General features: G+C 34.9%; 1 protein-coding gene across 3 annotated transcripts in view; it reads left to right on the top strand.

The window, feature by feature from the left end:
• The window catches only part of LOC150103013 (DNA-dependent protein kinase catalytic subunit-like), an 847,149-nt gene that overhangs the window by 308,950 nt on the left and 510,275 nt on the right, over positions 1 to 27,924 (top strand). For all 3 annotated transcript variants that reach the window (XM_090397444.1, XM_090397443.1, XM_090397442.1), the window contains exon 26: positions 26,237 to 26,361. In XM_090397444.1, coding sequence (XP_090253570.1) covers positions 26,237 to 26,361 — 125 coding nt within the window. The remainder of the gene's footprint in view (positions 1 to 26,236; positions 26,362 to 27,924) is intronic.

Genomic DNA, 27,924 nt, shown 5'->3' with positions numbered 1-27,924 from the left:
TCTGCACTGCATAGTTCAGAATGCCTGGAAAGAGGGACGAATTCCTGATGATTGGAGTAGAGCTCTCATAGAACCCATATATAAAAAGGGAAATAAAACTGAATGTGAGAATTACAGAGGTATTTCCTTACTGAGTGTTCCTGGTAAGATTTATGCATGTATACTTGAGAAACGGTTGAGAAGAATCGTGGAAGAAAAGCTTGATGAAGAACAAACTGGATTCAGGTCAAATAGAGGCTGTCACGATCAGATCTTTACTTTACGACAAATAGTGAAGATATCATTTGAATATAAAAAGATCTGTATTTAAGTTTTGTCGATTTGGAAAAGGCATATGACAAGGTGCAGAAGCTATTCAATATGCTACAGTTATATGGTATCAATGGGGCATTATGTCAAGCAATACTTAGTCATTATTTGAGTTGTAAGTCAGCAGTTAGAATTGAAGGACGTACAGATATTTAATGTTAAATCTGGTGTGAGACAAGAATGTACATTATCCCCTATGTTATTCATTATCTATATGGATCACATTATGAAGCAGTGGTATTAAACATGATATAAAAATTAGAGAGGTTAAAGTCAGCTCTTTGCTTTATGTGGATGATATTATACTTCTGAATAAATTTCCTACAAGTCTGCAAGATTCTCTGACTAAATTGAATAACTGTTTTAATAGATATGGTATGAAGGTCAGCATTAAAAAGACAAAGACAATGAAAATAGGTAGAATTGTTGAAAATGTCAACTGTGTTATGAATGGAGAACCTGTGGAACAAGTAAAACATTTCGGCTACTTAGGCATGATTTTTAGTGAAGATGGTAAATTAAATATGGAAATAGACAACAGAATCAACAAATCTGGTATGGTAGGAAGTCAATTGAATAAATTTGTATGGAATAAGAGAGAAATTAGTCGGAACACTAAATTAGTGTATACAAGACAGTGTTCAAACCAGTTTTAACTGATGGATCTGAGAGCTGGGTCAGAAGTACAACACTTGCCCAAAGACTAGAGACTGCAGATATGAGAGTCCTGAGAAAGATTAGAGGCATTAACAGATGGCATCAATGGCAATATCATATTAAAAACGAGGATATTAGGAAAGAACTTGACATTGTCGGCATCCAGGAATGCGTTAGCAGAACTAATCTCAGGTGGTATGGTCACTTAAACAGAATGGGCAAGGAAAGATTAGCAAAACAAGTGTTCTCTGCCTGGTTGGCAGGAAAACGACCCAGAGGAAGACCAAAATATAGGTGGATTGATACTGTACAATGTGCCTTAGATGATAGAAATATAAAATCTGATAATGATATATTGGAGTCTTGACAAGTGATAGACTGATTTGGAGGAAAATTGTAGATAGGAAGTTAGTAATGATGTAAATTTTCCATGTAGTACTGTCATATCCTGTACACCCCTTGAGGGTACATGTCAGGAATTTGATGGTGATGATGATGAAAAACTCAGGAGAATTCTATGTCTGGTTTCATGGTACCACTTGTTTAATGGGAAGGATGTCAGCAGTACATAGGAAGCTATGAAAAGATGCTTGAATGTTATAGTATCTGAATATATATATTTCCCTGGAGTTGGAAGTGAAATGGATATGCAGTCTCATTAAACAAGAGGTCCATAAGAAGATGATGATGATGTGGAAGGAATATTGTGAGAGGAGTTATGAATTACATAGAGCTCAGGCCAGAAAAATTACAAGTATTGTACAGAAAGCTAAGTTGTATTATAAGAAGAAATTAGCTGCGCAGGCTAAAGGCAAACCCAAAAGAATTTTATCATTATGTTGCAAGTAAAACAAAGAATGAATGTTCTTTCAAAATTTCAAAGAAAGAATGAGGTTCTAAAGTTGTATAACCTGGAGAAGAATTTGGAAATTGAAATAGATGGAATATCAGTACATATGCTAAAGGAATGTTCAGCTGAACTGGCTAGTCCCTTGACAGATTTGTATAATTTGATTCTAAGCTCAGGAAAGATCCTACAGGAATGGAAAGAATGCCAGCCTGGTTGGCCAAGTGGTTAACATATCTGCTCTCCAGCCAAAATGCTGCGGGTTTGAATCCTGCCGTGAGCATGGATGTTTGTGATTGTCTGTAAAAAATACTAGTGGTTGGGGTTGGCAATAGATGCCATTGGTATAGATGATGATAGTTGCTGTTGGTGGATTTGAGTGCTGGAGACAGAGAGTTGTAGAGTAGGTGCCCTCCCTCGATGAGTCTTTGGACTCCCAGGAGGTGTTATGTAATAATAATAGTAATGATGATTCTTTCCAGGTATTGCTGCAGAATGATTGCATTGATATCTAAATATCATCGATATCTAAATATTTGAATGTAACACAATAGCAGCACTCACAAGGTCAACCAAGTGGACATTGACTGTTACAGCTAGGCAAGGATTGTGAAAATCAAATGCCATTAACAATGTGGGTTTTTCCAGAATGGTTCAATGTCTTGGGTGTAATATGTATGTTTGGCAAAATATGAGAGATGTGTTTATGGAGAGACTGAATGGGAGACAAGAGAAAGTGTGGATTTGTAGGAAGTGATATTTTGTTAGACTACAATTTAATGAATACGAAACAGACTGAAGGAATGAAATATAGCATAAGTGAAAGAAACAGAAACAGAACAAAAGGCTTATGAGACTGAGGAAGCAAAAGAACACAAGACTGTATAAACAAAACTAAGATAAAGGAGCGACAGAAAGTATAGAGAAATGGGAGTAAGGTGCAGCAGAATGAGAGGTAATGAGACTACGGGAGAATGACAGAGAGTGAAATTGTCAAAATGTAAGACTTGATGAACCAGTTATTCAAAATGAAAAAAAAATCAGGAATATGTGGAGTGATATTAGTTGTTTAGTGGAAACAAATGAAAGTGTACAGAAGAATAAAATGAAAGAAAAAAAGGATAAAAGGTGAGAATGATTCCAGAATACCTGTGTATGTGGTAACACTTACCATATACACATACATACATACTACTTACCACATACACATACCTATGTATGTGGTAAGCAGTGATAATGGCAGGTGAGAATGATTCCAGAATACCTGCGTATGTCAACTCTATTGTTAGAGGATTGGTTAATGAGAGAGTTCATAAGGTCTGCTATCCAGGAAGAAGAATGAGCTAGAGATAATTCTTGCCTTGGACATGAGAAGGAAACAAGAGAATTAGTGGTGGTTATAGAGACAAATGATTTAAGTGGACATAAGGAGAATGTAAGGGTGAATATCAGGATATAGAATAGAATGAAAGAAAAAAAAAAGATAAAAGATGTGAGAATGATTCCAGAATACCTGTGTATGGAGACTATTGTTAGAGAATTGGTTAATGAGAGAGTCCATAAGGTTTGCTATCCAGGAGGAAGAATGAACAAGATAATTCTTGCTTTGGACATGAGAAGAAAACAAGAGAATTAGTGGTGGTTGTGGAGACAAATGATTTAAGTAGATATAAGGAGAATGTAAGGGTAAATATCAGGTTATTGAAGACAGTGAAAGATAACAATATAGGGAGAAAGCTTGTCAGTGTGTTGCCAAGGTATGACAATGAGGAGCTGAGATGGAGGGCCACAATCATGAATGGTATGTTAGCAGAACTATATGAGGTGATGTATTGTGCTTGAGTGACTTTGGAGTGAGTCCACGGAAGAAACCGTTGCTAGATGGAAGTGCAGTGTGTGATGCAAGCAAGAGATCAAAAGTAAAAGATGAAGTGAAATATCACAAGATTGGGTAAGAGATGAAGAGAGAATGGGAAATCAAGAAGAACAGGGAAATGGGGAGAGCTTGGTAGACAGGAAGACATGCCATAGAGAGAGAGAGAATGGATGCTGGAAGTAGTTGCAAATATATGTATGGGGATGATCAGCATAGAAATGGAATAGATCAGGATGTGAGTGAGGTAGTTGAGACTGAGCAGACACATGTGGTAAGCAGTGATAATTGCAATTGGGCATGAGTAGGTATGGTGGGGAAATTACAATAAACAAGTGGCTTGGGTAGGACTGGTTATAGATCTTAAAGTGAACTGCTGTGTTTATTTACAATTGTCAGGAGTATTGGAAATAAAGGAGATGAAATAGTTTCACTTATTGAGTTTATTTGCCCCAAAATCATTTGAATAAGTTAAATATGATTGAATGAAGATGATATCCTAACAAGAATGAAAATGGAAGGATACAGTGTTTTTTGCAAGGATAGAAAAGACAAGAAGGGAGAAGTGCTGCTGATAATATCAAGGGAATTATGTCCACATAAGGTAGACATAAAAGAGGGAAATTGTGGCAGTGGTTATGAGGCTGTGTGTGTGAGTCAGATGTTGGCAGGAAGATATATTTAGTTGGATGTTGCTATAGGCCATGGAAAGTGGATCTATAGCAACTTTTAAGGGCAACTTTAATTATGGTGGTATAGATTGGAATGAAGAGATAGCATTTGGGAATAATGAAAATGAATTTCTTGAGAGACAATGATCTCAGGCATCATGTGAAGAAGAGCATGTGAGGATTGAGAGTTTTGGATCTGATCATTTCATCAGATGATGTAATTGTGAGTGGAGTTTTGCAATTTTCTACAGTTGGCGAGAGTGATTATGAAGTGATAACTGTATGTAGGTAACCACAACCCATAACCTGGATTGTGGTTATCCACATACAGACTTCTGTGAGGACATGATATATGTGGAAGTACAAGGATGTTGAGTATGACAAGTTTAGGAGGCATCTTGGAGCTGTAGCTTGGAATGAAGAGTTGAGCAGTATGGAAATAAATGCTGCTTAGAAACTGAAAAAGAAATGCATAACAGCATCAAAGTGCAAATGCATTCCGAAGGGCAGAAGACTGAATAAGGTAGGTGTAAAATGGAAGGGATTAAGCATAAAATCCAGAAGAAGGAGGCAGTACAGGATGAATAATGGTATTAATCAGTTACATGAAGAGTATAAAGAGCAAGCAAGGAGTGTTTCTTGTTCAAGTAAAGATAACAAAAGTGTAGTATGAGCAGAAATTAGGAAATCGGGCAAAGAAAAACCTTTTTTCTTTTTTTTTTTATTTAAGGAGTTTTTTAGATATGTGGCAAGTAGACGGAAGTAGAAATTGTACTTGGTCACATGGTAAAAATGGCATTTACCTTGTGAATGTAATTTAACATTATGTGGAAAAAGAGTTAACGAATATCAGTATTACATTGCATATATGAAACCTCGAAATGATAGTCTAGCAGCAGTTTTCAATTTGATTGCCTTTTCAGAAAATGTTTACTTGTTTCTACACAGTGATGGTGTACTGTTATTTTCAGTACGAAATGTCATTTTGTACTGAAATAATAAATTAACTTTCATTAAAGTTAATCACTGTGGTTATTGTGTAATTTGTTGTTTATAGTTATGGTACGAGTACCTTTAAAGATATGGCATATTTCATCAGTATTAAAATATTTTAGCATTAACTAGTATCGTGCCACTCCTAAAATGATCCTAAAATGGACAAGAACTCTCTAAAAAAAATAAGTAAAAATAAAAATTAAGAATGACAATGGCATTGCATAAAGAAAAATCACATCCACATCAGGCTTGAAGAAAAATTACATCAGACACATCTACATGGAAAAAATGGGTGCACTTTATCCACTAATGACAACAAGAAATATCATGAATGTTTCAATTGATGTTAAAAGCATGACAGTGGTCACTGATCATCCATGTTTCCCAAATTCAAATGACAAACACAAGGCTAAGATATGCCATTAGCCTCTCTGAAATTGGATAATCAACATAAATCTTCCAAGTTAAAATAATAAGTAAATTTTTATAGTGGAACTGTTGGTGAATTCCACCAAATTATTGATATTGACATCTTTCTGCAAAAATATAAACCTCTCTCTTTCTCTCTCTCTTTCTCTCTGCAGAAACTATCAGAAGATATTCTAAAACTCAATGAGTATCCCACTTCACAGCATTTTACTGTGATTTATAAGAGAACAATTAGATATTGTCTTGGTTCTGGGAATTTCCATGCTTGTATTCAGCAAACTCTGTTCCAGTATGTTCAACTTAACACCACCTTCCTTGAGGTCATATCCATCTGTCTCTCTGTGAAATGCATTATTAAGTATGTTCCATATACCACCAGATTCCAAAACTTTGCAACTGCCTTCCCAGGTCTTCTTATGGATGACTTTAAATGGATACAGTACTCAGTGCAGTAGTACTCATACCAATGGGAAATGTTGAGTTGTGAACAAATATTTGATGATAATGATCTCTCTCAAATATTGAAAGCAGTATAATCTTTCTTACGTCATTTTGTAAATCTTTCAGCTTGCTTTCATGCACTCACTCACTGTTGTGTTGTGGGAAGTTGAAGAGAATATATATATATATATATATATATATATATATATGGATGTATAACCCGGTTTGGAGTAAAACCAGTCTTATGGCAACTTGTTCTGGTAAAATACTTATAAGCTCTGTATTACTAAATCTTGGTATTTCTAGCCTAGCTCCCACTGACGAGACCTCAATAAAGGTCGAAGCCGGTCTGGGTAGTGGCCCCCTTGCCTTTAATACAAAACATCTTGCATCCCCTTCTTGGAGATGTGTTTTGGCAATAAGGGTAAATATTAAGATTAGTGATCAGAGCTTATGCCACCTTTACGAGTTGCCTTGGTCTTGCACTACCTGTAGGATCAGCTAGACTTGCATCACTTGCAGGCGCAAACTTGACTTATTTGTCTGTTTGCTTACTTGGGAAATGGAGTAAAACCAGGTTTAAAATTGCTTGGTATTTTTAACACACACACACACACACACACACACACACACACACACACACACACACACACACACACACACACACACACACATATATACACACACACACACACAGAAGCACTCACTTCCTTGTATTTTCCAGTATTTTATCACTTGGTTCTCTTTCATTGTTGCAAAGATGGAAGATTGATTAGGCTGATTGGAATACTTTTCTTATAACATTCTGAATTTAATCCTTACATGATTAATCAAATACCTATCAATACAATGCAGTGATGCATGTAACAGCATCATTATCTGCAATAATAAAAACATTATCTTTGTTTCCATTTTCAAAATAATAATGCTTGGACTTTGGATGTTAAGCTTAAACATGGAGGATACTTAATAGGTAACCTACATCTTCACCCTTCACAGCTTTTAAATTTCTCTTATCGGAGCACTTTACAATTAGATGTCCAAGCAAAAAAAAAAAAAAAAAAATTAATTAATTAATCCATGTTTCATCATGGATTACATCCATTGCAAAAATGGCATAGGATAAATTTTGGAAAATGAAGGATAAATATACACTACACCATTTATTGATCCTGCAACTTATCAGATGTGTAGTTGCAGTCACTTGACATTAAAGCTTTCTATAATGCCAGCATTAGCTTCTTATCCTCCTAAATTTAAACTCAAAGAATGTCACAAGAAACAATGACTTAATTTCTCATCATATAGACTATAGCCATATACTCAATTATACTGTTAAGGAGGAATTGAAAAGAACACTCTTATTTTTCCATGCTAGTATCATAAGGCCTGATAATATCCATTATGAGATAAAATAATGCTTTGTAATCGTCTTTGCTATCTCAAAGCCAGGAAAAGATTTGAAACTAACAAACAGTTACTGCTGTATCTCTCTAATTCTCTTATCAGTTATCTTTATAAGAACTTTCTAGATACCTAGCTTCTGTGCTATTTAGAAAGCAATAACGCTCTTTTTTTTTTTTTTTCTTCCAATATTTAGTGTGACTTTTGCAAAGCCATTTAAAAGACCACTTGATACTACTCTATTCATCTAGAGGAAAAGAATGGAGATATCTCTTGAACCCTCCATGTCTAAGAAAAAGCATGTTTTCTCAAGCTTGCTAAAGTGCTACCTCAAAGACTGTTTTTGTGTAACACTTTGTCAGACCCCATAATATCTTCCTGCCACAATGAGCAATGCTCATAATGTTAATGACTTTTCTTTTAGTTCAGTAATACCATAGTCATTAAAAGACAATTCCTATACATGTGTGAAAACCTGAATCCTCAGCAGTGGGTTCAGAAGAAAGTGTCTGCATAAACTTTACCTAAAATGCTACTCCCACCCTGAACCATAAGGCTGGACAAACTGATATCCTATTGGCAACAGAACCAAAGTCCTTGGACTCCATTTTAATGAGAAGCTTGCATTCTTTGTACACATTCATTAACTAAGAAAGGGACAGAAATGAACATTCTCTTTAAGAATGGGATGTAGAGTGATGCTCTCTATTTTGTCTGTACCATTCTATTCTTTTTTGATCAAAGCTTGAATATAGGCTTCTGTAAGGAAGAATACTCTTCAGTGATTGGCTCCTGTCCATAATCAAGAAATGAAAAAAAAAAAAAAAAAAGCTTCTGGTGTGTTGTGTATTTTTCATACTACCCACTCAGGACCCTTTTTGAAGTAAATGAACATGATCTCTCACTTTGAAAGCAATTATCATCACTTTACTTTGCATTAAAAATAAAATCTTTGCCTAGTCATTCTGCAAGCACATGGATTTTCCCCTCTGTGAAAGAGATTATACAAGCTCTCAGCATTAGTGTAGACAATATCACCTCACAACAAGATGGTTTTCTACTTTTGGAAACTTATGCCCTTCCCATACTACCTCTTAGTTTGTTTGTTAAGAAAATTACTCAATCTTTAATCAAACAGGAGTTCTCTTTAGCATGTGCAGAGCAGAGTACTCAGATTTCTGTGTAAATAGATAATAGTTTGATATTTGCATCTGTTAGATCTGCTGCTGTGTTTTCTGCCCATATTGTCTCCAGTCAGATTCCATTTCATTGTGGTAGATGTAATGCTAAGCTGCATGGCATCTTGCACATGCGGCCCCCACTTGATGGCAGAATTCATCTTATACTGCTTTAGCTAAGCTTGTGTACTTAGACATATTTTTCTAGAATGAGATGAAGTGATTTAACTTTTTACAAAAAATTAATACGTATACTTACATCTTTCCATAAATTATAATTGTATTTTATATTTATATAATGCTTTATTCAACTTTTTTTACTTTGTTTACTTGGATACGAAATGAAATAAATCTTTTCTTCTTCTTCTTCTTGGTTTCACATATTAGGCAGTTGTTTGCCTGTAACATTTTCAAGGGTTTAAAAAGTCTTCTGCCCATCTCCTCCTGGATCTTCCCCCTTGATCGGTGTCCCTTGGGTTTATATTTCCAGGCAATATTTGGCCTCATTCATTCTTTCTGCATGATTTTTCCAGTTCTTTCTATAGTTTGCGATGTCTTCTGTTGTTAATTATGGATAATTGTTTTCTTATTTCTTATCTTGTCTATTCTTTTATAGCCAGCGAACAGTCTTAGGATCTTCATTTCTACAGTTTCCACTTGTCTTTTATCTTGTTCTCCCCAAGTCCATGTTTCACTACCATATTTCAGAATTGGTTCAGCTATTATTTTATATAGTTTTGTTTGGGTTGTTCTAGACATCTGTTTACTAAAGTGTCAATACAAAGTTCCAATGACTGCTAGGAATTTTTGCTTTTTATATGCAATGTCGATTTCTCCATTGGGGGCTTATATAATTTCCTAGATATTTAAATTTGTTCACTTGTTCTATTACTTTGTTGTGGATGATTAGTTTGCATCTTTTAATTTCTTTACCTTGAAATGCTATTGATTTTGTTTTATTTATTGAGATTTTCATGTCATACTGTTCTATTGCTTTGTTCAATGTGCATAGAATTTTCCATAATTGGTCTTCATTTTCAGCAAAAATAACTTGATCGACACCATATAAAAGGCTGGTTAGTTCTTTATTCCATATATATATATATATATATATATATATATATATATATATGGAAAAAATTATATGTTGAAGAGTATTGGAGATAATCCATTTCCTTGAATGAGACCACTATTGGTTTTAATTTTTTTGGTTATTATTATTTGACACCTCCAGGGAGTCCAAGATGAATCAAGGGAGGGCACCTACTTTACAACTCTCCATCTCCACTACTCAACCTCATCCACCAACCGCATCATCTACACTAATGGCATCTACTGTCCATCACCACGACTACTATTTTTTCACAGACAATCACAAACATACATGCCCATGGTGGGATTCGAACCTGCAGCCTTTTGGCTGGAGAGTAGATACACTAACTCGGCCATCCAGGCCGGCAAATTATTGGTTATTTGTTATTGGTAATTGGTTATTTCAGTATTAATTTTAATATAACTTTCTTCCATTATATTTACTATTGCTTTTATGGTTTGAGGTGGAGCTTTCAATTCACACAGTATATTGATTAATTTTGTTCTGTTGATTTGAACATATGATAGTTACTATATATGATATGATATGATAGTTCCTATAATAGTTTGAAAATCACCAACAGTTTCTTTAAACATAAAGATATACATAAATATACATGGGAAGCCAGAGGATATAAAAGCATCATTGACTATATAATAATGGGTGAAAAACTAAAGAAGATGGTAAGAAATTGCAGAGTATACAGAGGATGCAATATGGACCCAGACCATTATTTATTGATCAGTACTATTAAGATCCTGAACCAGATAAATAGAAACAATACAAGAACACAAAAACAAAAGCAGGAGCAATTTAAGATAGAACTGCTACAGCAAAATAGTATCATAGAACTATATCAAAGAAGACTTACAAATCATACAAAGAAAATAAATGAAGATACAGATATAGAAAATGAATTCAAAACATAAGACAAATAGTAAAACAAGCAAGGCATGAAGCCATAGGAACAAAACTGTGAAGAAAAAGGAAAGGACTCAGAACCTGGAACCCAGAGGTAGAATCTTTAATAAGAAAGAAAAAAGAAACTTACCTTAAATGGTTAAACAACAGAACCATAGGAAATGAAATAGAATATAAAAGAATCAAAACAATAACAAGAAGAGAAACCAGGAAAATTAGAAGACAAGACTAGGAAAAATTTGTATCAAGATTAGAGCATGACATAAATGGATCTCAACTAAAGAGCTATAAAATCATAAAAAAATTTAAAAAATGACTCAAGAAACAAAGGATAATCTGCAATTAGAATGCCCTTCCCCAAAAGAATGAACCAATCACTACACACAGCTCCTAAACAATAATAATCAAATTGAAATAAAAATTATAATAAGTCAAGAAACAAATGAAGAACCAATACAGTTTAATAATCTAAAGAAAATATTCAAAAAACTTAAAAATAGAAAACCTGCACGAGAAGATGGAATAAATTCAGAACTATAAAATACAGCTCTAAACCATTTCAATTACAATTAATTTAAATTCCTAAACAGAATATGGGAAGAAGGAAACATCCCACAAGAATGGACAACAGCAATAGTCATGAATGTATTCATAAAAGGAAACGGAAAGGATTGCGGGAACTACAGAGGAATATCCTTATTAAATACGTTCTATAAAATATATCTAGATATAATTATGATAACTAATATTTAAGGAATTGACAGCATATACTAGAAATATAAATTAAATAAACTTTAATATATACTTTCCAATATTTCGGCAAACGTCACGTTGCCATTTTCTTCTTGGGAACTTAATACAAAGACACGTGCACACAAGTACTAATAACAGCAAATGTGACTCAAGCTAGGAAGCTAACGTTTTCCTAAAGTCTTGATGGTGCCCCCCCCCCCGGCGGGCTATATTGGTAGTTCTTGGCCTTTGGGCTGAGGTTCTTCTGATAAAAGTTTCCCAAATTTGGGGCAGTCTCATGCATCCAAATTTGTTGAGGTTTGGCATGTTCCTAAGGGCCGAGGCTGATTCCATGAATAGTCTTTCATACTTGAACTTGCTACGGTGTATTATCCTGGCTTTTTTCCACCGTATTCTATGGCAGGTATCCAGTACATGGTCAGCAAGACCAGAGTGGCTGTATTAGTGAAACTGGATGTAGTCCTTGTGTTCTGAAATTCTGATATTTGCTGTCCTGCCTGTTTGGCTGAAATAGGACAGCTTACAGCTGCAAGGGACCTGGTATACACCAGGTAGGTCTAGGGGAAGCGGTTGGTCTTTAGTAGAGCGGATAAGGGATGCCAGTTTTCTATGTGGTCTGTAACAAGTGGTCAAGTCATGTTTTTTTTAAGATTTTATTGATTTTTTCCGAGGTGCCTCGGATGTAGGGAATGGTGATGGATTTAGAGTAATCTTTTTTGTGAAGGGGAGGGGGTGGTGGGTTGTGGATAACTGGGTTAAGTATTTTTTGGATTTTTTGGAGGGGGTAGCCATTGGCTGAGAAAGTGTCATGGATGTGATTTAGTTCAGTGGTTAGGGCTTGATCATTTGAACAGATTATTTTTGCCCTGTTGAATAATGTCTTAATAACTCCATATTGTTGTGAGGGGGGGGATGATGGGATTGTTGGTGAATGTATCTGCCTGTATGGGTGTGTTTTCTAAAAACTGAGAAAACCAAGGTTTCATCAGGTTGGCAGGTGATTAGTGTGTCTAGGAAGGGGCGGTTATTGTTTTCCTCTTTTTCCGGGGTGAACTTGATTCTAGGGTGTTGGTTGTTTAAGTGTGTTAGGAAGGAGAGGAGTGAATCTGGGCCATGTGGCCAAATAGCGAAAACATCATCAATGTAGCGAAGCCATATAGTAGGTTTTTGTGGGGCTGAGTTTAAGGCTTTCTCTTCAAACGTCTCCATGAAGAAGTTGGCCAAGGGTGGGGAAAGTGGTGAACCCATGGCTGTCCCCTCTATCTGTTTGTAGAATTTTTCCTGCCAAACGAAATAGCCTGAGTTCATTGTAAACTGAAATAGGGCTGTGATATCAGGAGGAAATTTAGTTTGGATTAGCTCTAAGGTTTCTTTGAAGGGACATTTGTGAATAGGGAGGAGACATCAAAACTGACCATTATGTCATTATGTTGGAGTGTAAGGTTTTCTATACTGGCTTTGAAGTGGGCTGAGTTTTTTGTGTGTGATGGTGTGTTGCCAGTATATTGTGAGAGCGCTTTGGCTAAATGCTTGGCTAGTTTGTAAGTGGGGGAATCAATGCCATCCACTATGGGACGTAATGGCACATTTTCTTTGTGTATTTTTGGGAGCCCATATATGCGGGGTGGGGGGGGGTCTAGAGTTATAGGGTTTTAGTCTGTTGTTAATCTTCACAGGCCAAGAAGTGACCTTCTTAAGGAGCCTATGGAGTTTTCTAATTTGTGAGTTGGTGGGATTGTAATCAATGGGGAGGTAAGTGGAACGATCTAATAGTAGAGCCTTGAGCTTACCTGTGTAGTCTTTAAGATTGAGTACTACAGTGGTGTTCCCCTTATCCGCTTTGGTGATCACTATTTCTTTGTTTCTCTTCAATTCTTGTAGTGATTTGTATTCACTAATGGATATGTTGGATTTTGGAGGTTTTGCTTTATTGAGAACACAGGCTACATCCAATCTGATATCGTTGGCGATGTGGTTTGGAAGTTGGCGAATCCTGCGCTCAATTTGGATCATTAATTCCTAGGCCGGTAATTTCTTAGGGGCGAAGTTGTGACCACGTGACAAAGCGTTGAGTGCTTCAGGCTTCAAGGTAGCTGAAGAAAGGTTAACTACAGTGTTGGTTTGTAGTTTAGGTTTGGACACCGAGTTCTTTATTAATTTATCAAACTTGTTGATATGTCGGCTCCGTATTCGTTCAAATTCTTTTTTAGCTGCAGTACACGAGACGTCATGTAGGATGGACCAAAGCTTGTGATTAAGCGTATGTGAAAGCTCATTTTCTAGCGCTAAAATAGCTCTGTTTATGTCGGCTAGGGAACCGCGTGTAGCGGTAATTTGCTTCTGAAGTAATGCCTGGCTCGCCCGGTTGTAAATACGGAGAGCTTTCTGTGAGACGAAGCGGTGTTTAAATTTTACACAGTTCGGGATGACTTGATTATCCCGGCAGCGTTTTAGGAATGCCAGACGGTTAAGTTGTCTAGATAACTTCAGCTTCAGTTTGCCGTAATGGCGGGCCTTGCGTGCGAAGGAATCTCCGTGGATGATCATTATTCTTGTTGAGAGGCTTATACACTGGTTAAACATGACAACTAATATTTAAGGAATAATCTAAAACAAATATATTGGAATAAAATATTTATTTCTCTATTTTGGAAAACCAAAGTTAGAAAAACAACAAATTGATTACAAACTCACAAGTTACAGGAAATGCTGATTAAAAGTTAATATGAAATTTGGCATTGTTTGGACCTTGCAATATTTTCATAGTCAAGTTGATATGAAGAAGTGGCCAATCGCAGACAATCATCCAAATGATCATTTGTAATTTGGTTTCTTAACTGATTTTTTATGACGGTCATATTTGAAAAAGTGGATTCTGACAAGTATGTCGATCCGAAACACGACAGAATTTTTCGCGCAATATCAGTTAATATTGGGAATTTTTCATGTGCATACTTCCAAATGACTTCATTGTTTATTGATTTTAAATGTAAACTATTCTGAATGTTTATTATCTCAAGTTCTACTTCAGCTCGGTTTATATCAAACAGACCACTGATTTTATTTGAAATTTCTGTGACGTTCAAGTTTTCTTAAAATGGATTATTGATAAAAGATACAATCATTTCAGTTTTATTAAAATTTTCATCATCATCATCATCATCAAATTCCTGCCATGTACCCTCAAGGGGTGTACAGGATATGACAGTACTACATGAAAAAATTACATCATTACTAACTTCCTATCTACAATTTTCCTCCAAATCAGTCTGTTATTTGTCAAGACTCCAACATTATCAGATCTTATATTTCTATCGTCTAAGGCACTTTGTACCGTATCAATCCACTTATATCTTGGTCTTCCTCTAGGTCGTTTTCCTGCCAACCTGGCAGAGAACACTTGTTTTACTAATCTTTCCTCTCCCATTCTATTTAAGTGGCCATACCACCTGAGATTAGCTCTGCTAACACATTCCTGGATGCTGACAATGTCAAGTTCTTTCCTAATATCCTCATTTTTAATATGACACTGTCATTGATGCCATCTTTTCACGCTTCTAATCTTTCTCAGGACTCTCATATCTGCGGTCTCTAGTCTTTGGTCAAGTGTTTTACTTCTGACCCAGCTCTCAGATCCATAAGTTAAAACTGGTTTGAACACTGTGTTGTATACAGCTAATTTAGTGTTCCGACAAATTTCTTTCTTATTCCATATGAATTTATTCAATTGACTTCCCACCATACCAACTTTGCTGATTCTGTTGTCTATTTCTATATTTAATTTACCATCTTCATTAAAAATCGTGCCTAAGTAGCAGAAATGTTTTACTTGTTCCACAGGTTCTCCATTCACAACACAGTTGACATTTTCAATGATTCTGCCTATTTTCATTGTCTTTGTCTTTTTATTGCTGACCTTCATACCATATCTATTACATCAGCTATTCAATTTAGTCAGAGAATCTTGCAGACTTGTAGCGGATTTATTTAGAAGTATAACATCATCCGTATAAAGCAAAGAGCTGACATTAACATCTCCAATTTTGATATCAGGTTTAATACCACATTCCTTCATAATGTGATCCATATAGATAATGTACATCCTTGTCTCACACCAGATTTAACATTAAACCATCTTCCTGTACTTCCTTCAATTCTAACTGCTGACTTACAACTCAAATAAAGACTAAGTATTGCTTGATATAATGCCCCATTGACACCATATAATTGTAGCATATTGAATAGCTTCTCTCTTGGCACCTTGTCATATGCCTTTTCCAAATCGACAAAACTTAAATACAGATCTTTGTTATATTCCCATGCTTTCTCGACTATTTGTCGTAAAGTGAAGATCTGATCCTGACAGCCTCTATTTGGCATGAATCCAGCTTGTTCTTCACCAAGCTTTTCTTCCACAATTCTTCTCAACCGTTTCTCAAGTATACTTGCATAGATCTTGCCAGGAACACTCAGTAGGGAAATACCTCTGTAATTCTCACATTCAGTTTTATTTCCCTTTTTATATATGGGTACTATGAGAGCTCTATTTCAATCATTGGGATTTGTCCCTCTGCCCAGGCTTTCTGAACTATGCAGTGCAGACACTGTAAGACTTTTATACCACCATACTTCAGCATTTCTGGTCGAATATCATCTACTCCTGCTGCCTTTCCACATTTCAAGCCTTTGATGGCTTTTTCTACTTCAAGTATGGATATGTATTCCTGACTGCATGCCTGGTCAGTGTTTTTATCACTGTGCTGGCATCACTGCTTGTTTCATTTAGCAGTTTTTCAAAGTAATTAATCCATACTTCAAGGATATCTTTTTCTCCTGTTTTCATGTCACCTTTATCATCTCTAACTCCTTTTACAGCACTCTTTTCTCCATTCCTAAGCTTCTTCAACAACCTCCAGAATATTTTGCCACCTTCTTGATATTTATTTTCTATATTCTTGCCAAAGTCCTCCCATGACGTTTGTTTAGATGGTTTTACACACTGTTTTGCTTTCTTACATTTGTCTCTGTATTCTGTAAGAGTAAAAGCTGACTTATTTGCCAGAAACTTTTGATATGCTTTCTTCTTTTCCTTCACTGCCTCTTTAACTTCCTGTGTCCACCAGGGAGTTCTGATTTTTTTATCCTTGCACACAACCTCACCACATGCCTCTCTGGCAGAATCAATCAATGTTTTCTTCAGAGTTTGCCACTGAATCTCCAAGATTTGATTCCTGTTCTCAAAAACTCTTTCATTTTCTTTTCAATAATCTTTCTGTATTTTAGTCTACAGTTCACATCTGAGAGCTGCTCAACTTTTATTCGCTTTAAAACTTTCTTACATGTTATTCTTTTCAATATGAAATTCAATTTTTTCCTTCTCAAGACTAAATAGTGATCACTTCCAATTTCAAATCATCTGTACACTCTGGTGTCCTGCACCAGGGAGAAAACATCACTATCAACAATAACATAGCCAATGAGACTTTTCTTATTCCTTGCCTCTTCTCTCCATGTGAATTTGTGCACATTTTTATGTTGGAACATGGTGTTAGTAATAACCAGTCCATGTCCTGAGCAGAAATCCAATAGATATTTGCCATTATTATTAGCTTTGCTCTTTTCTCCAAATTTTCCCAAAAAAATATTTTTGTATGTCTGACAATCATTTCCTACTCTGCTATTTAAGATCCCCAACAAGGACCAACTTTTCCTTTTTCATTGTGTCAGTTGCTTTTTCTATAGCCTCAAAAAATTCCTCCACTTCTACCTTAGTAGAACCTTCTGTGGGACCATAGGCACAAATAAGTCTCATTGTCCAGTTCCCCATTCTCATATTTGCCCACATTACTCTACTTGAGACTGACTGCCATTCAAGAAGATTAGCCTCGTATTTAGTGTTGAATGCTATGACTACTCCTTCTTGATTGTCATTGCCTGAATATAACATTTTGTATTTATTGCTCAGAAAGATCTCACCAGTTTTGGTCTTTTTTGTTTCAGTCACCCCTATTATGTCGATCTGGCACTTATCTAATTCCTCAGCTAGCTCCATTTCTTTGCCATTCAGGCTTCTTACGTTGATAGTACCTATCTTTAACTCTGGTGATGTTGAGTTGGGGTTTGTTTTCAGATTTGTTATTAAAATTTATTAAAATTTAAAATTATTAAAATTTATTAAAATCTTTAAATCTTGAATTTATTTCTTCCTCAACTAATTCTATTTCACGAATAAATTCTTTTAAATCATAGTGAAGCATTTCTTGATTTTGTTGAAAAAATTTTAATCATTATGGGAGATGTCTAAATTCGCGGTCATTTATATTTTTCTTTAATAAAAGTAAGTATTGTTGGAAAGTTTTTATTGAACTTAACATGTCAATTAAATTTTTATCTCTATCTTGTAACTCTAAATTTAAATTGCTTAATTTCAGACAGAAATCTACTAAAAATGATAAGTGTAACAACCATCTTTTATCACTCAATTGTAGATAGATATCCCCTTTTTCATCAAGAAAAATTTTTATATCGTTAATTAATTCATGAAATCTTTCTAAAAATTGACTTCTGCTGAGCCAGCGAACATTATTGTACAACAGAAGTTCCCTATCATCATCTGCCTGTAATTTAAATAGCCATCATTACAGGGCTTTTCCTCAAACAGAATTTACAATTTTAAATGTAATATCCAAAACATCTTTTGTGTTTAATCTTTTACTACATAGTACTTGTTGGTGAATAATACAGTGGTACGTTAAAAAATCTGGATATTTGTCATCGTTTTTACATAATGAAATGAAGCCTGATTTATTACCTATCATTGCAGGAGCACCATCAGTAGTAATAGACACAAGTTTAAAAAGTGGAAGTTTGTGTTGTTTCACAAATTCATCAAATGCCGAAAAAATTTCTTCTCCCCTAGTATTTCCCAATAATGATATAATTTTCAAAAGTTCTTCTTTACTTGAATAATCTTGAAATACCATGCGAATAAATACCATTAACTGAGCAATATCAGTGAAGTCGTTTGATTCATCAAATTGTAATGAAAATGCAATACACTGGTGAATGTCTGACATTAACCTGACCTGGAAACTTTTCTCTGGCAATTTGAAACCTTGTCCGCGGCCTAGAAATAGTCTCTCTCTCTCTAGCGACGTCTCGAACCGAGAAGCTCCTTCTGGAAGTGGGAAACTCCTCTCTCAAGCAACGTGGATCCAGGCAGCCTCTCTGTCTCTCTGACGGCGACTCTGGACTGGGCAACCTCCTCTCTGACAGCAATTCTGGAACCGGGACCTCCTCTGCTTGCTTCAGTCCCTTTTTATTAGGCCTCCTCTGAGACTTCGCATGAAGTTTGGCAACCCCCCAAAGAATTAGTATGAGTCTTTCATCTTAAGTTTCAAGTTCGGCATGCCTTTTGTTCTGCTCCACTTTCTTTTGATTGTAAGTTGCCAGCCATCAGAAAGTTGTTTGAACTCTTTCTGACTGACTTTGGAGATGTTTACACTTAGAGCCTACAAGCCTTTCTCATACATACAAGTTTCAATAACAATCTTTCTAATGCCACCATGTACAGCTTCGGCGACAAAAACATTGCCTTTGTTTTTAACACTAACATATTCTTATTAAAGCAGTATATACAGTTAGCTTCAAAAGAGTTACATATTTACAGAAACATCTAATACAAACTATACCTAGACAAACAAAGTTTATTTTTTTACAATATTCACATGGGACTTAACCATACTTAGGTTAAGTCCCATGTATTAAATGATGTAATGTGCTTTGGAATATTTAATATTTAAGCTAGAATCGAGTTTTTACACTTTGCTTATAATCGTATTCACTCGGCTCGCTATTTGATTTCCACTGATCCAAATTAATTAATTTACCCGGACATATAAGAAAATTACTGATTTGATAATTTTAATGAAAAATAAATAAACAATAGCAATACACTTAAAGCAAATTAAAAAAATAACACAAAATAATGATAAATAAAATATTATGTTTTCAGTTTTAATTAAATTTGTAAGTAAGGAGGAATGAATACACACGAGATTGACCAAAAATCGCTGCTGTAGTTGGTGAATTGAGGTGGTGGAAATGGAGAGTTGTAGAGTAGGTGTCCTCCCTCGATTAGTCTTTGGACTCTTTGGAAGTGTCACACAATAATAATAATAATTATTATTAAATGGAATGGGAGGACTAGTTCCCTGATATATATATATAATATATATATATATATATATATATATATATATATATATATATATATATATATATATATATATTTACGTACATACACACACACATACTAGGGGGAGCTCTGCCTTCCCCCCAAGTTTCGGGCTGGTAAGACAAAAAACGTAACATAAAAACGTTTCAAATTTTGGCTTATCTTTTTATATATACAGAGTAGATATATATATATATATATATATATATATATATATATATATATATATATATATATATCGAATATTTAGAGTTCTATTTTCTTTTTCTGACATTGATTCAAGGATCAGTCAGAATGAAATCCTAAATTCTTCATCAGTAATTATTAGCTGCGGTGGAAACATCTGTCCAATCTTGGAGTCTTGTTTTTGACAGTCATGGTGCATCAGAATAAGTATTTTGTCTGGTGATCAAGAAACAGAGGGGAAGAAAGCAGTGAAAGAATCAGTAGAGTAGAGTATAATAAATTTAGTTTAATCCTTTATCCAAGTGTGAGTAAACAAAGTTTGCACCTGAAAGTATCTTCAGGACTGGGTTAAGGTGGTACAGCACCAGGTCAACTCGTTGCAAAGGTGGAGCAAGCTACCAACACTCCTATCCTAGTATCTCCTATAATGCAAAACACATCTCCTTGCGGATATGTCTAATGTTATGCATTAAGGGAAGGGCCACTACCCAGACCGGTTTCGACCTTTATTGAGGTCTCTTCAGTGGGAGCCAGGCCCAAGTCGAGATAGCAGGCAAAAGCATTAGCAGGTCATCTCCACCTATAGGAATTGCCAATTGGTGTGCCACCCTTTTTTTTTTAATAAATTACTCTGGATTTAGAGAAAGATGTTGAATGTTTATTTTCCACTTGGTTAGAGTATAATAAATTTAGTTTAATCCTTTATCCAAGTGTGAGCAAACAAATTGCAACGAGTTGACCTGGTGCTGTACCACCTTAACCCAGTCCTGAAGATACTTTCAGGTGCAAACTTTGTTTGCTCACACTTGGATAAAGGATTAAACTAAATTTATTATACTCTAACCAAGTGGAAAATAAACATTCAACAGTAGAGTAGAGTGCTAATGTAAATGGAGGTAGGTAGTAAAGGAACAGAGAAAATGGTAGTTGGGACAATAATGGTTCAATTTGAAGATTGGTCTGTTAACTCTCTAGTGGATAAACTAGAATTTTCATTTCAAAAATTTATGGAATTTACAACTGTGTTAAAAATACTTTTTTATTATCCCGATGTTTCGATCTTCACATCAAGATCATCATCTGGAGCATACATCAGTATACAAGACAAGCTCAGTTACATTATTAACTGTAAACTAAAGAAACAATGATTTGATCACATGTTATTCTACTGGCATGACCTGTAGTGAAAAAAATATAAATAAAAAATTTACATCATGCTAAATTCTTTTTAAGATGACAGGAATAAACATTCTTTCAGATGGTTTTCTTTCAGAAACAATGATGTCCTATTTTTAGTATTACAATCCTTATTTTTGCTTTTAAGATACTGGATTTTCTACAGTCCTGATTATAGTTGTTCTTAGTGAGGAACGTTCCATGGGTCGAATATATACCTTCCATATGTTTGGGATTTTTAGACCATCATTATTGTTCAGATTGGGTTGGTTGATAATAATCTCACATGCTTCCTTAAATTTGCGTTCATACCATGTTTTAGTGCGATGTAGACAGCTAGTGCTTTTCCAGTCAATGTAAGGAATTCAGGGCATGATCAGAAAGGCTACCTTCACCATAATTATTATATTTAATGTGTCATTTATGTTCTTTTTGTCTGATAGGAATTGTGCATCCTGTTTCTCCTATATATAGTACGTTGCAAGTACAATAAATCTGGTATACTCCAGGGTGGGCTAGTGGAGTGGATGGAGCGGGTCTTTGGATGAGTTGAGCAAGCTTTTTAATTTTGCAGGAGGTTTAAAGGTGGCTTTGAGGTTGTATTTTCATAGTACTCTGTTTATTTTGTCTGATGTTCCTTTAATGTAGTGAATGGTTATAGTTTTACTGTAGTCTGGTTTGTCTTTTTGAGGTTTTGCAGAGAATTTTGTTAATAGTGTTTTGGCTGTATCTGTTTTTTTGGAAAGTATTAAAGATAATTTTAAATTCGTCTTTTAGTGCCCGTTCGTTGGAACAGATCGTCTGTGCCTGTTTTTTAGCATGTTGATGACACCTAGTTTTTGTGTTCGGTGGTGGTAGGAGTTTATGTGTATATATTGTCCCATATGTGTCAGTTTCCGGTAAACAGTGAAGGAAAGATTGCCAGATGGAAGACGTGTAACAAGTGTATCCAGAAATGGAAGTATGTTATGTGTTTGAATTTCAATTATGAATTGTATGAGTTTGTGTTGTTTATTTAGGTGGCTAAGGAATGTGTCTAATGTCTGGCGGCCATGGGACCAGATCATGAAAACATTGTCAACATATCTAAGCCAGACTTTGGGTTTTAAAGGGGAGGAACCTAAAGCAAGTTGCTCAAAATGTTCCATGTAAAAGTTAGCAATGGGGGGGGGGGATAATGGTGAGCACATGGCTATGCCTTCTTTTTGTAAGTAGAAGGCATTTTGCCATACAAAATAACTCCACCGTAATACATGCGCAAAGAGCTCTGTGATATCTGGAGGGAATTGGTTCTGTAGGAGAAGGATTGTGTTATTGATTGGGACATTCGTGAAGAGGGAAGAGACGTCAAAACTGACTAATAAATCATCTTTTTCTAATGTAATGTCTTTGATGGTGTTTATGAAGTGTTGTGTGTTTTTGATATAGGAGGGGGAATGACCTACCAACTACTTGAGTGTTGCCACTAATTTTTTGGCTAAGTGATACGTCGGGTTATCATTTCCTTCAACTATAGGTCTTAGCATTGTGTTCACTCCCTCCACTTGCCCACCTTGGAGTATACCAGATTTATTGTACTTGCAACATACCATATATAGCAGAAACAGGACGCACAATTCCTATCAGACAAAAAGAACATAAACGATACATTAAACATGATAATTATGGTGAAGCTGGCCTTTCTGATCATGCCCTGAATTCCTTATATAGGACTGACTGGAAAAGCACTAGCTGTCTACATCGCACTAAAACATGGTATGAACGCAAATTTAAGGAAGCATGTGAGATTATTATCAACCAACCCAATCTGAACAATAATGATGATCTAAAAATTCCAAACATATGGAAGGTATATATTCGACCCACAGAACATTCCTCACCAACAACTATATACAGGACTGTAGAAAATCCAGTATCTTAAAAGCAAAAATAAGAATTGTAATACTAAAAATAGGACATCATTGTTTCTGAAAGAAAACCATCTGAAAGAATGTTTATTCCTGTCATCGTAAATAGAATTTAGTTTGATATAAATTTTTTATTTATTTTTTTTTTCACTAGAGGTCATGACAGTAGAATAACATGTGATCAAATCATTGTTTCTTTAGTTTACAGTTAATAATGTAACTCAGCTTGTCTTGTATATTGATGTATGCTCCAGATGATGATCTTGATGTGAAGATTGAAATGTCGGGATAATAAAAAAGTTTTTTTAACACGGTTGTAAATTCCATAAATTTTTAAAATGAATGCTGATCACCGTGTAACTCTAAAAGAAAGGAAACTTGAATTTTAGTAGGTACTATGGTTTTCCTTAGTATGCTGACCATATATTTTATTTATTTATTGTCATTCATCTTTTAAATGGAGAATATTTCTGCTTCCGTATTTGATTCATCTTTCTGCCTTTATTAATTAACCTTTGTTTTGATACTTTTTTTATTTTTTACATTCACTGAGTCAGATTTCAGCTGTCAGGTCTCTTTGTCGTGAATAAGGCAAGTGTGCAGCCTGCTGTGAATGATATTTAAAAATGGTGGTATCTTGTCTTTCATTGCAATCAACACAACTAACCATCTTAGAAGTTTGGTTTCAGCAGTTTGTCAAATTTTTTCAGTATTCCTTGAGCATAAGGAAAGAGCTACTTGAATGAAGTTTTCTCCAAGATTCTGATATTGATATATTTTTTTAACCAGAATTGTATCTCCAGTTGTATTTTTTGTCTGTGAAATATCGATAACCATGTTATTGCATTTAATCCACTTGCTATGTATAATAATAAAGAAGATGATGCTAATATGAGGATTCAAATAAATCAAATAGTCATTGCTTCAGTGTATCCTTAGTCATCATAATGCCAAATTTCGACCTCTCAGCTGCAATCTAAAAATATAGCTCATGCATTCAGTTATTGCTGATCTACTTCCAGCTTTTATTTTCTGTTGTGAAAATCATACAAGGTCTGTTACCACTTCTCAGTCATGTAAAAAAATTACTATGAAAGTCAAGTTGATATGATTTAAAATTAATAGCAGCTTAATTATTACTTGGTCAAAATGTTAGCCTTTTTGTGGCAGTGAATAAAGCTTTACTTTATCACCAAAGTCATACATTTAAGTCTTGCTAATTCATGGACATTTATAAATGCCAAAGGGGGTAGATGATTTTACTTGTACCATATGCTGTGTGCAACTTCATGAAATACTCCATTTGATAAAGTACAATGCACAGCTCAGGAAATGTTTTGCAATTTTAAATTGCAATTTATAGGTATATAATACTCCATTAAAATAAATCCACGAGTATGTTAGTACAGTTTGTGTAAGGAAATCTGCTTTAAAGATCCAACATTGCACTGTTTCAAGTCACTTTGGGTATGGGCTTATACACTGGAAAATGAAAATATGCTAGTACCAGAAAGCAGTTATGATACAGTGGGATTCAGAGTTTACTGCAGTACTGTATTGCATGCCACTTCAGTCAGAATAAAATGCAGAATTCAAAAACTATATAGAGCAAGCATTATTCTTTTTCTGAAAATTTATAAAAGCAACTTTTATTAATATACTAGATTAAAAAAAAAATGGAGACCTCAAAATTATTTTACTGATAAGATTCTGATTAGCCATGATGTATGAAATTCATGTTGATCCACCTCGGCATCACCACCTTGGGATCTGGCTCCCACTGACGAGACCTCAATAAAGGTCGAAACCGGTCTGGGTAGTGGCTCTTCCATTAATGCATAGCATTATACATGTCTGCAAGGAGATGTGCATTGCATTATGGGAGATACTAAGACAAGGAGTGATGAGAGCTTGGTCCACCTTTACCATGAGTTGCCTCAGTACCGAAGATACTTCAGGCGCAAACTTTGTTTGCTTACACTTGGATAAATGATTAAACTAAAGTTATTATGGTCTAACCAAGTGGAAAAAAAATTCCAAGGAAACAGTACGTAGAGTCCCTATCCCATATTTCTGGCATCCCAGAACCAATCTCTAGAATTCTTAATAAGCATAATCTAGAGGCTATGTTTATTCTATTCAACTATCACTATGGTTCTCATCTAAAGATAAATGCTCCCCTCTCACTTTTCCTGGCACCTACCAAATTTCATGTGACTGTCACTTCTCTCTTACTTCAGACAAACTGGACATTGAGTTGAGAAAAGAATATAAGAACATCAATAGAAAACCTGAGAAATCTTGCCTTGCACAACATGGAATAGATACCAAACACAATATGCTATGATCTGAAACGTGCTTACTCCAATGGTGTCGCTACAAGTTAGAATGCTTATTTAAAGAAAATGCTGAAATCTTACTCCATTGTAGAAATTTGAATTGGAACAATTACCTTCCACTATTGAAAATATGCGAAAGTCTTATTCTAATCATTATTAAGTTATGTAAGTAAAGTGGATATTAGATCCAGCAATATTTCAAAGCCGAAATGTAGAAACTATGAAAGTTTCTTAAAAATAAGTTGACCAGAGAGCTTATGGAAATACACTCATTAGCTTTCACGAGTTTCCTTAACACGGACTATGAATCTCGTATGCGAAATACAAAACTTTCATAGTTTCTGCATTTGGCTTTGAAATAATGCTGGATCTAATATCCACTTATATAATTTTGCATTACTGAACCAAAGCCTTTTGGCTCTTTATTTCAGTAAACACATTAAATTTTTTAATTAACAATATAGTTAATCAATAACTTGTAATACAATGCTTCCCCAGTTATTGCCATGTGACTCTCACTGTTTTAAATTAGTCTGTTGTTTTAGTTCTAAATTGTATTCTACTGCCTATTGCGACTGATGGTGACCTGAAATTTTTAGGTCAAAATATATGGCCTTTAAATAAATATTATTCACTCGTTTCCTTATGTTTGTCCTGTGAAATTTAAGAAACCTTATGACACAGGTACTCTAAAAGAACAAACCTTGCATTATAAACATTATAAATTTGATGGACATTAATGACAAATAGCCTCATGTGTATGTATAACTAAGAAAATTATTTGGTATTTAACCTAATTGTATTATTTTGTATTTTACAGAATTCATGCATGGAAATGAATTATTCCACTTAAAACGCCGATTTCTCAAAGCTAGTGACATTAATAATGAAATGACAAGATTAAAATTTATGAAGCGTGAAGCTAGGCGGAAGGAAATAAGAAAGGTAGATTATTAACAGAAAATTGTAATACCATTACATATACCACATATTTTTTTTTATCTATTTGATAAAAAAATATTCTGCACCTATACCATTTTCTGTCTAAATGAAATATCTACATTTCACTTCCTCTTACTTGCTTTCAATTCTCATATGCATCGTTCATGAATGACCTTTTATGTACCCTGTCCCCTCTCCCTCCATGTATTCATCTTATAAAATATGCCCACCACCTCTAAATATCTATATCATATAACCTTCCTTTTCATTATTTAAATTAAGGGGATATTAAATCCCACATTGTTTTAAAACCGAATAAGAAACTCAAAGATCAGAATCAAAGAGTTTCATGCCGAATATAGTAACTTTAAACTTATCGGCGACTACTAGCATAAGCTAAAGCACGTAGTTCAAATATATTTCTTTTCATTGTCAAAACTCTATAATTTATATTCCCATTACCACCATTTATAATCCAATATCAGAGAGAGACCTTATATTGCTTCACTTATTCTCTCGATCCTCTCTAGTTTTCTTAGCACTGCAGAAATAAGAAAGATGCAGTTTGATCAAATATATTTAAAATGTAAAAACGTGAGTGCAGTCTTCAGAGCATACTTATAAGTCCTGAACTTTACATCCTCAACAGACAACTGAATATCTCTTTCAAACTATATGAAATATCTTTATGGCTGCACATGAATACAAAATATTATGGCACAGTGCTCTGGCATTATAAGAACAGCAAGTAAAAACCAAAAGGAAAACCAAGACCAACACAAATAGATACCATGAGTAGTCAAGACAACAGCATCATATTACAATGTCCTAACTGGAGAAGTAAGGCTTTGGGGCAGAGAAGGGAGGCAACAAATCCTGGAAGTCAGGTCTTATTTGGGCTGTAAAGCCATAAGAAGAAGTGGGATGAGAATTTTGATTTATTTTGTATTTCATGTCATGCATCAGATTGTTTTCAATTCTCATTCAGATATTTGCATTCATTTTTGCTAAGGCTATACAAAAGAAGAATCGAGCATATTCTGTTGGCTTTCATCAATATTCCATCTTCCTTCTCTATATATACAAAAACCAGAATAGCTACAAGAAAATTATCAATATACTCAAAACTGATTTTGAAAGGGCAGCAAACAGGAATCGTGAATTATGTCCAAATGCATGTAAATATACCAAAACTAAATATATGCTGCTATTTTTTTGTTGGCTGAGTGGTTAGCATACCCACTCACTCACAGCCTGTGTTTGATACCACTGCCCTGTTTATTGGAGATCTCAAGTGGCTCTGGCATGAAAATGTTCCATATTTGATCTCTAGAGCAGGTTTCTGGAATATGTAAAACAGAATAATAATGATGACGATGAAAAATGTATAAAAACAACACCCATAGTTCACCCAAAGTACTAAGGAATGATTTATAAGCATTTAGCAATGGAAGTTACATGTGTGTTTGTGTGTGTGTGTGTGGGTGGGTGGGTTTCTTACCAAAGCTGTTGGCTGTAACTTTTGTCCAGCTCTGGACACAAGTTACAGCTTTCTTTTTTTCATTT

Source organism: Typopeltis vanoorti, chromosome 9 (genome assembly GCF_054136105.1).
Source record: "Typopeltis vanoorti isolate ZY-2024b chromosome 9, IOZ_Tvanoo_1.0, whole genome shotgun sequence".
Taxonomy (NCBI): domain Eukaryota; kingdom Metazoa; phylum Arthropoda; class Arachnida; order Uropygi; family Thelyphonidae; genus Typopeltis; species Typopeltis vanoorti.
Note: the sequence above shows the minus strand (reverse complement) of the source record. Positions and strands in the feature narration are given on the sequence as shown.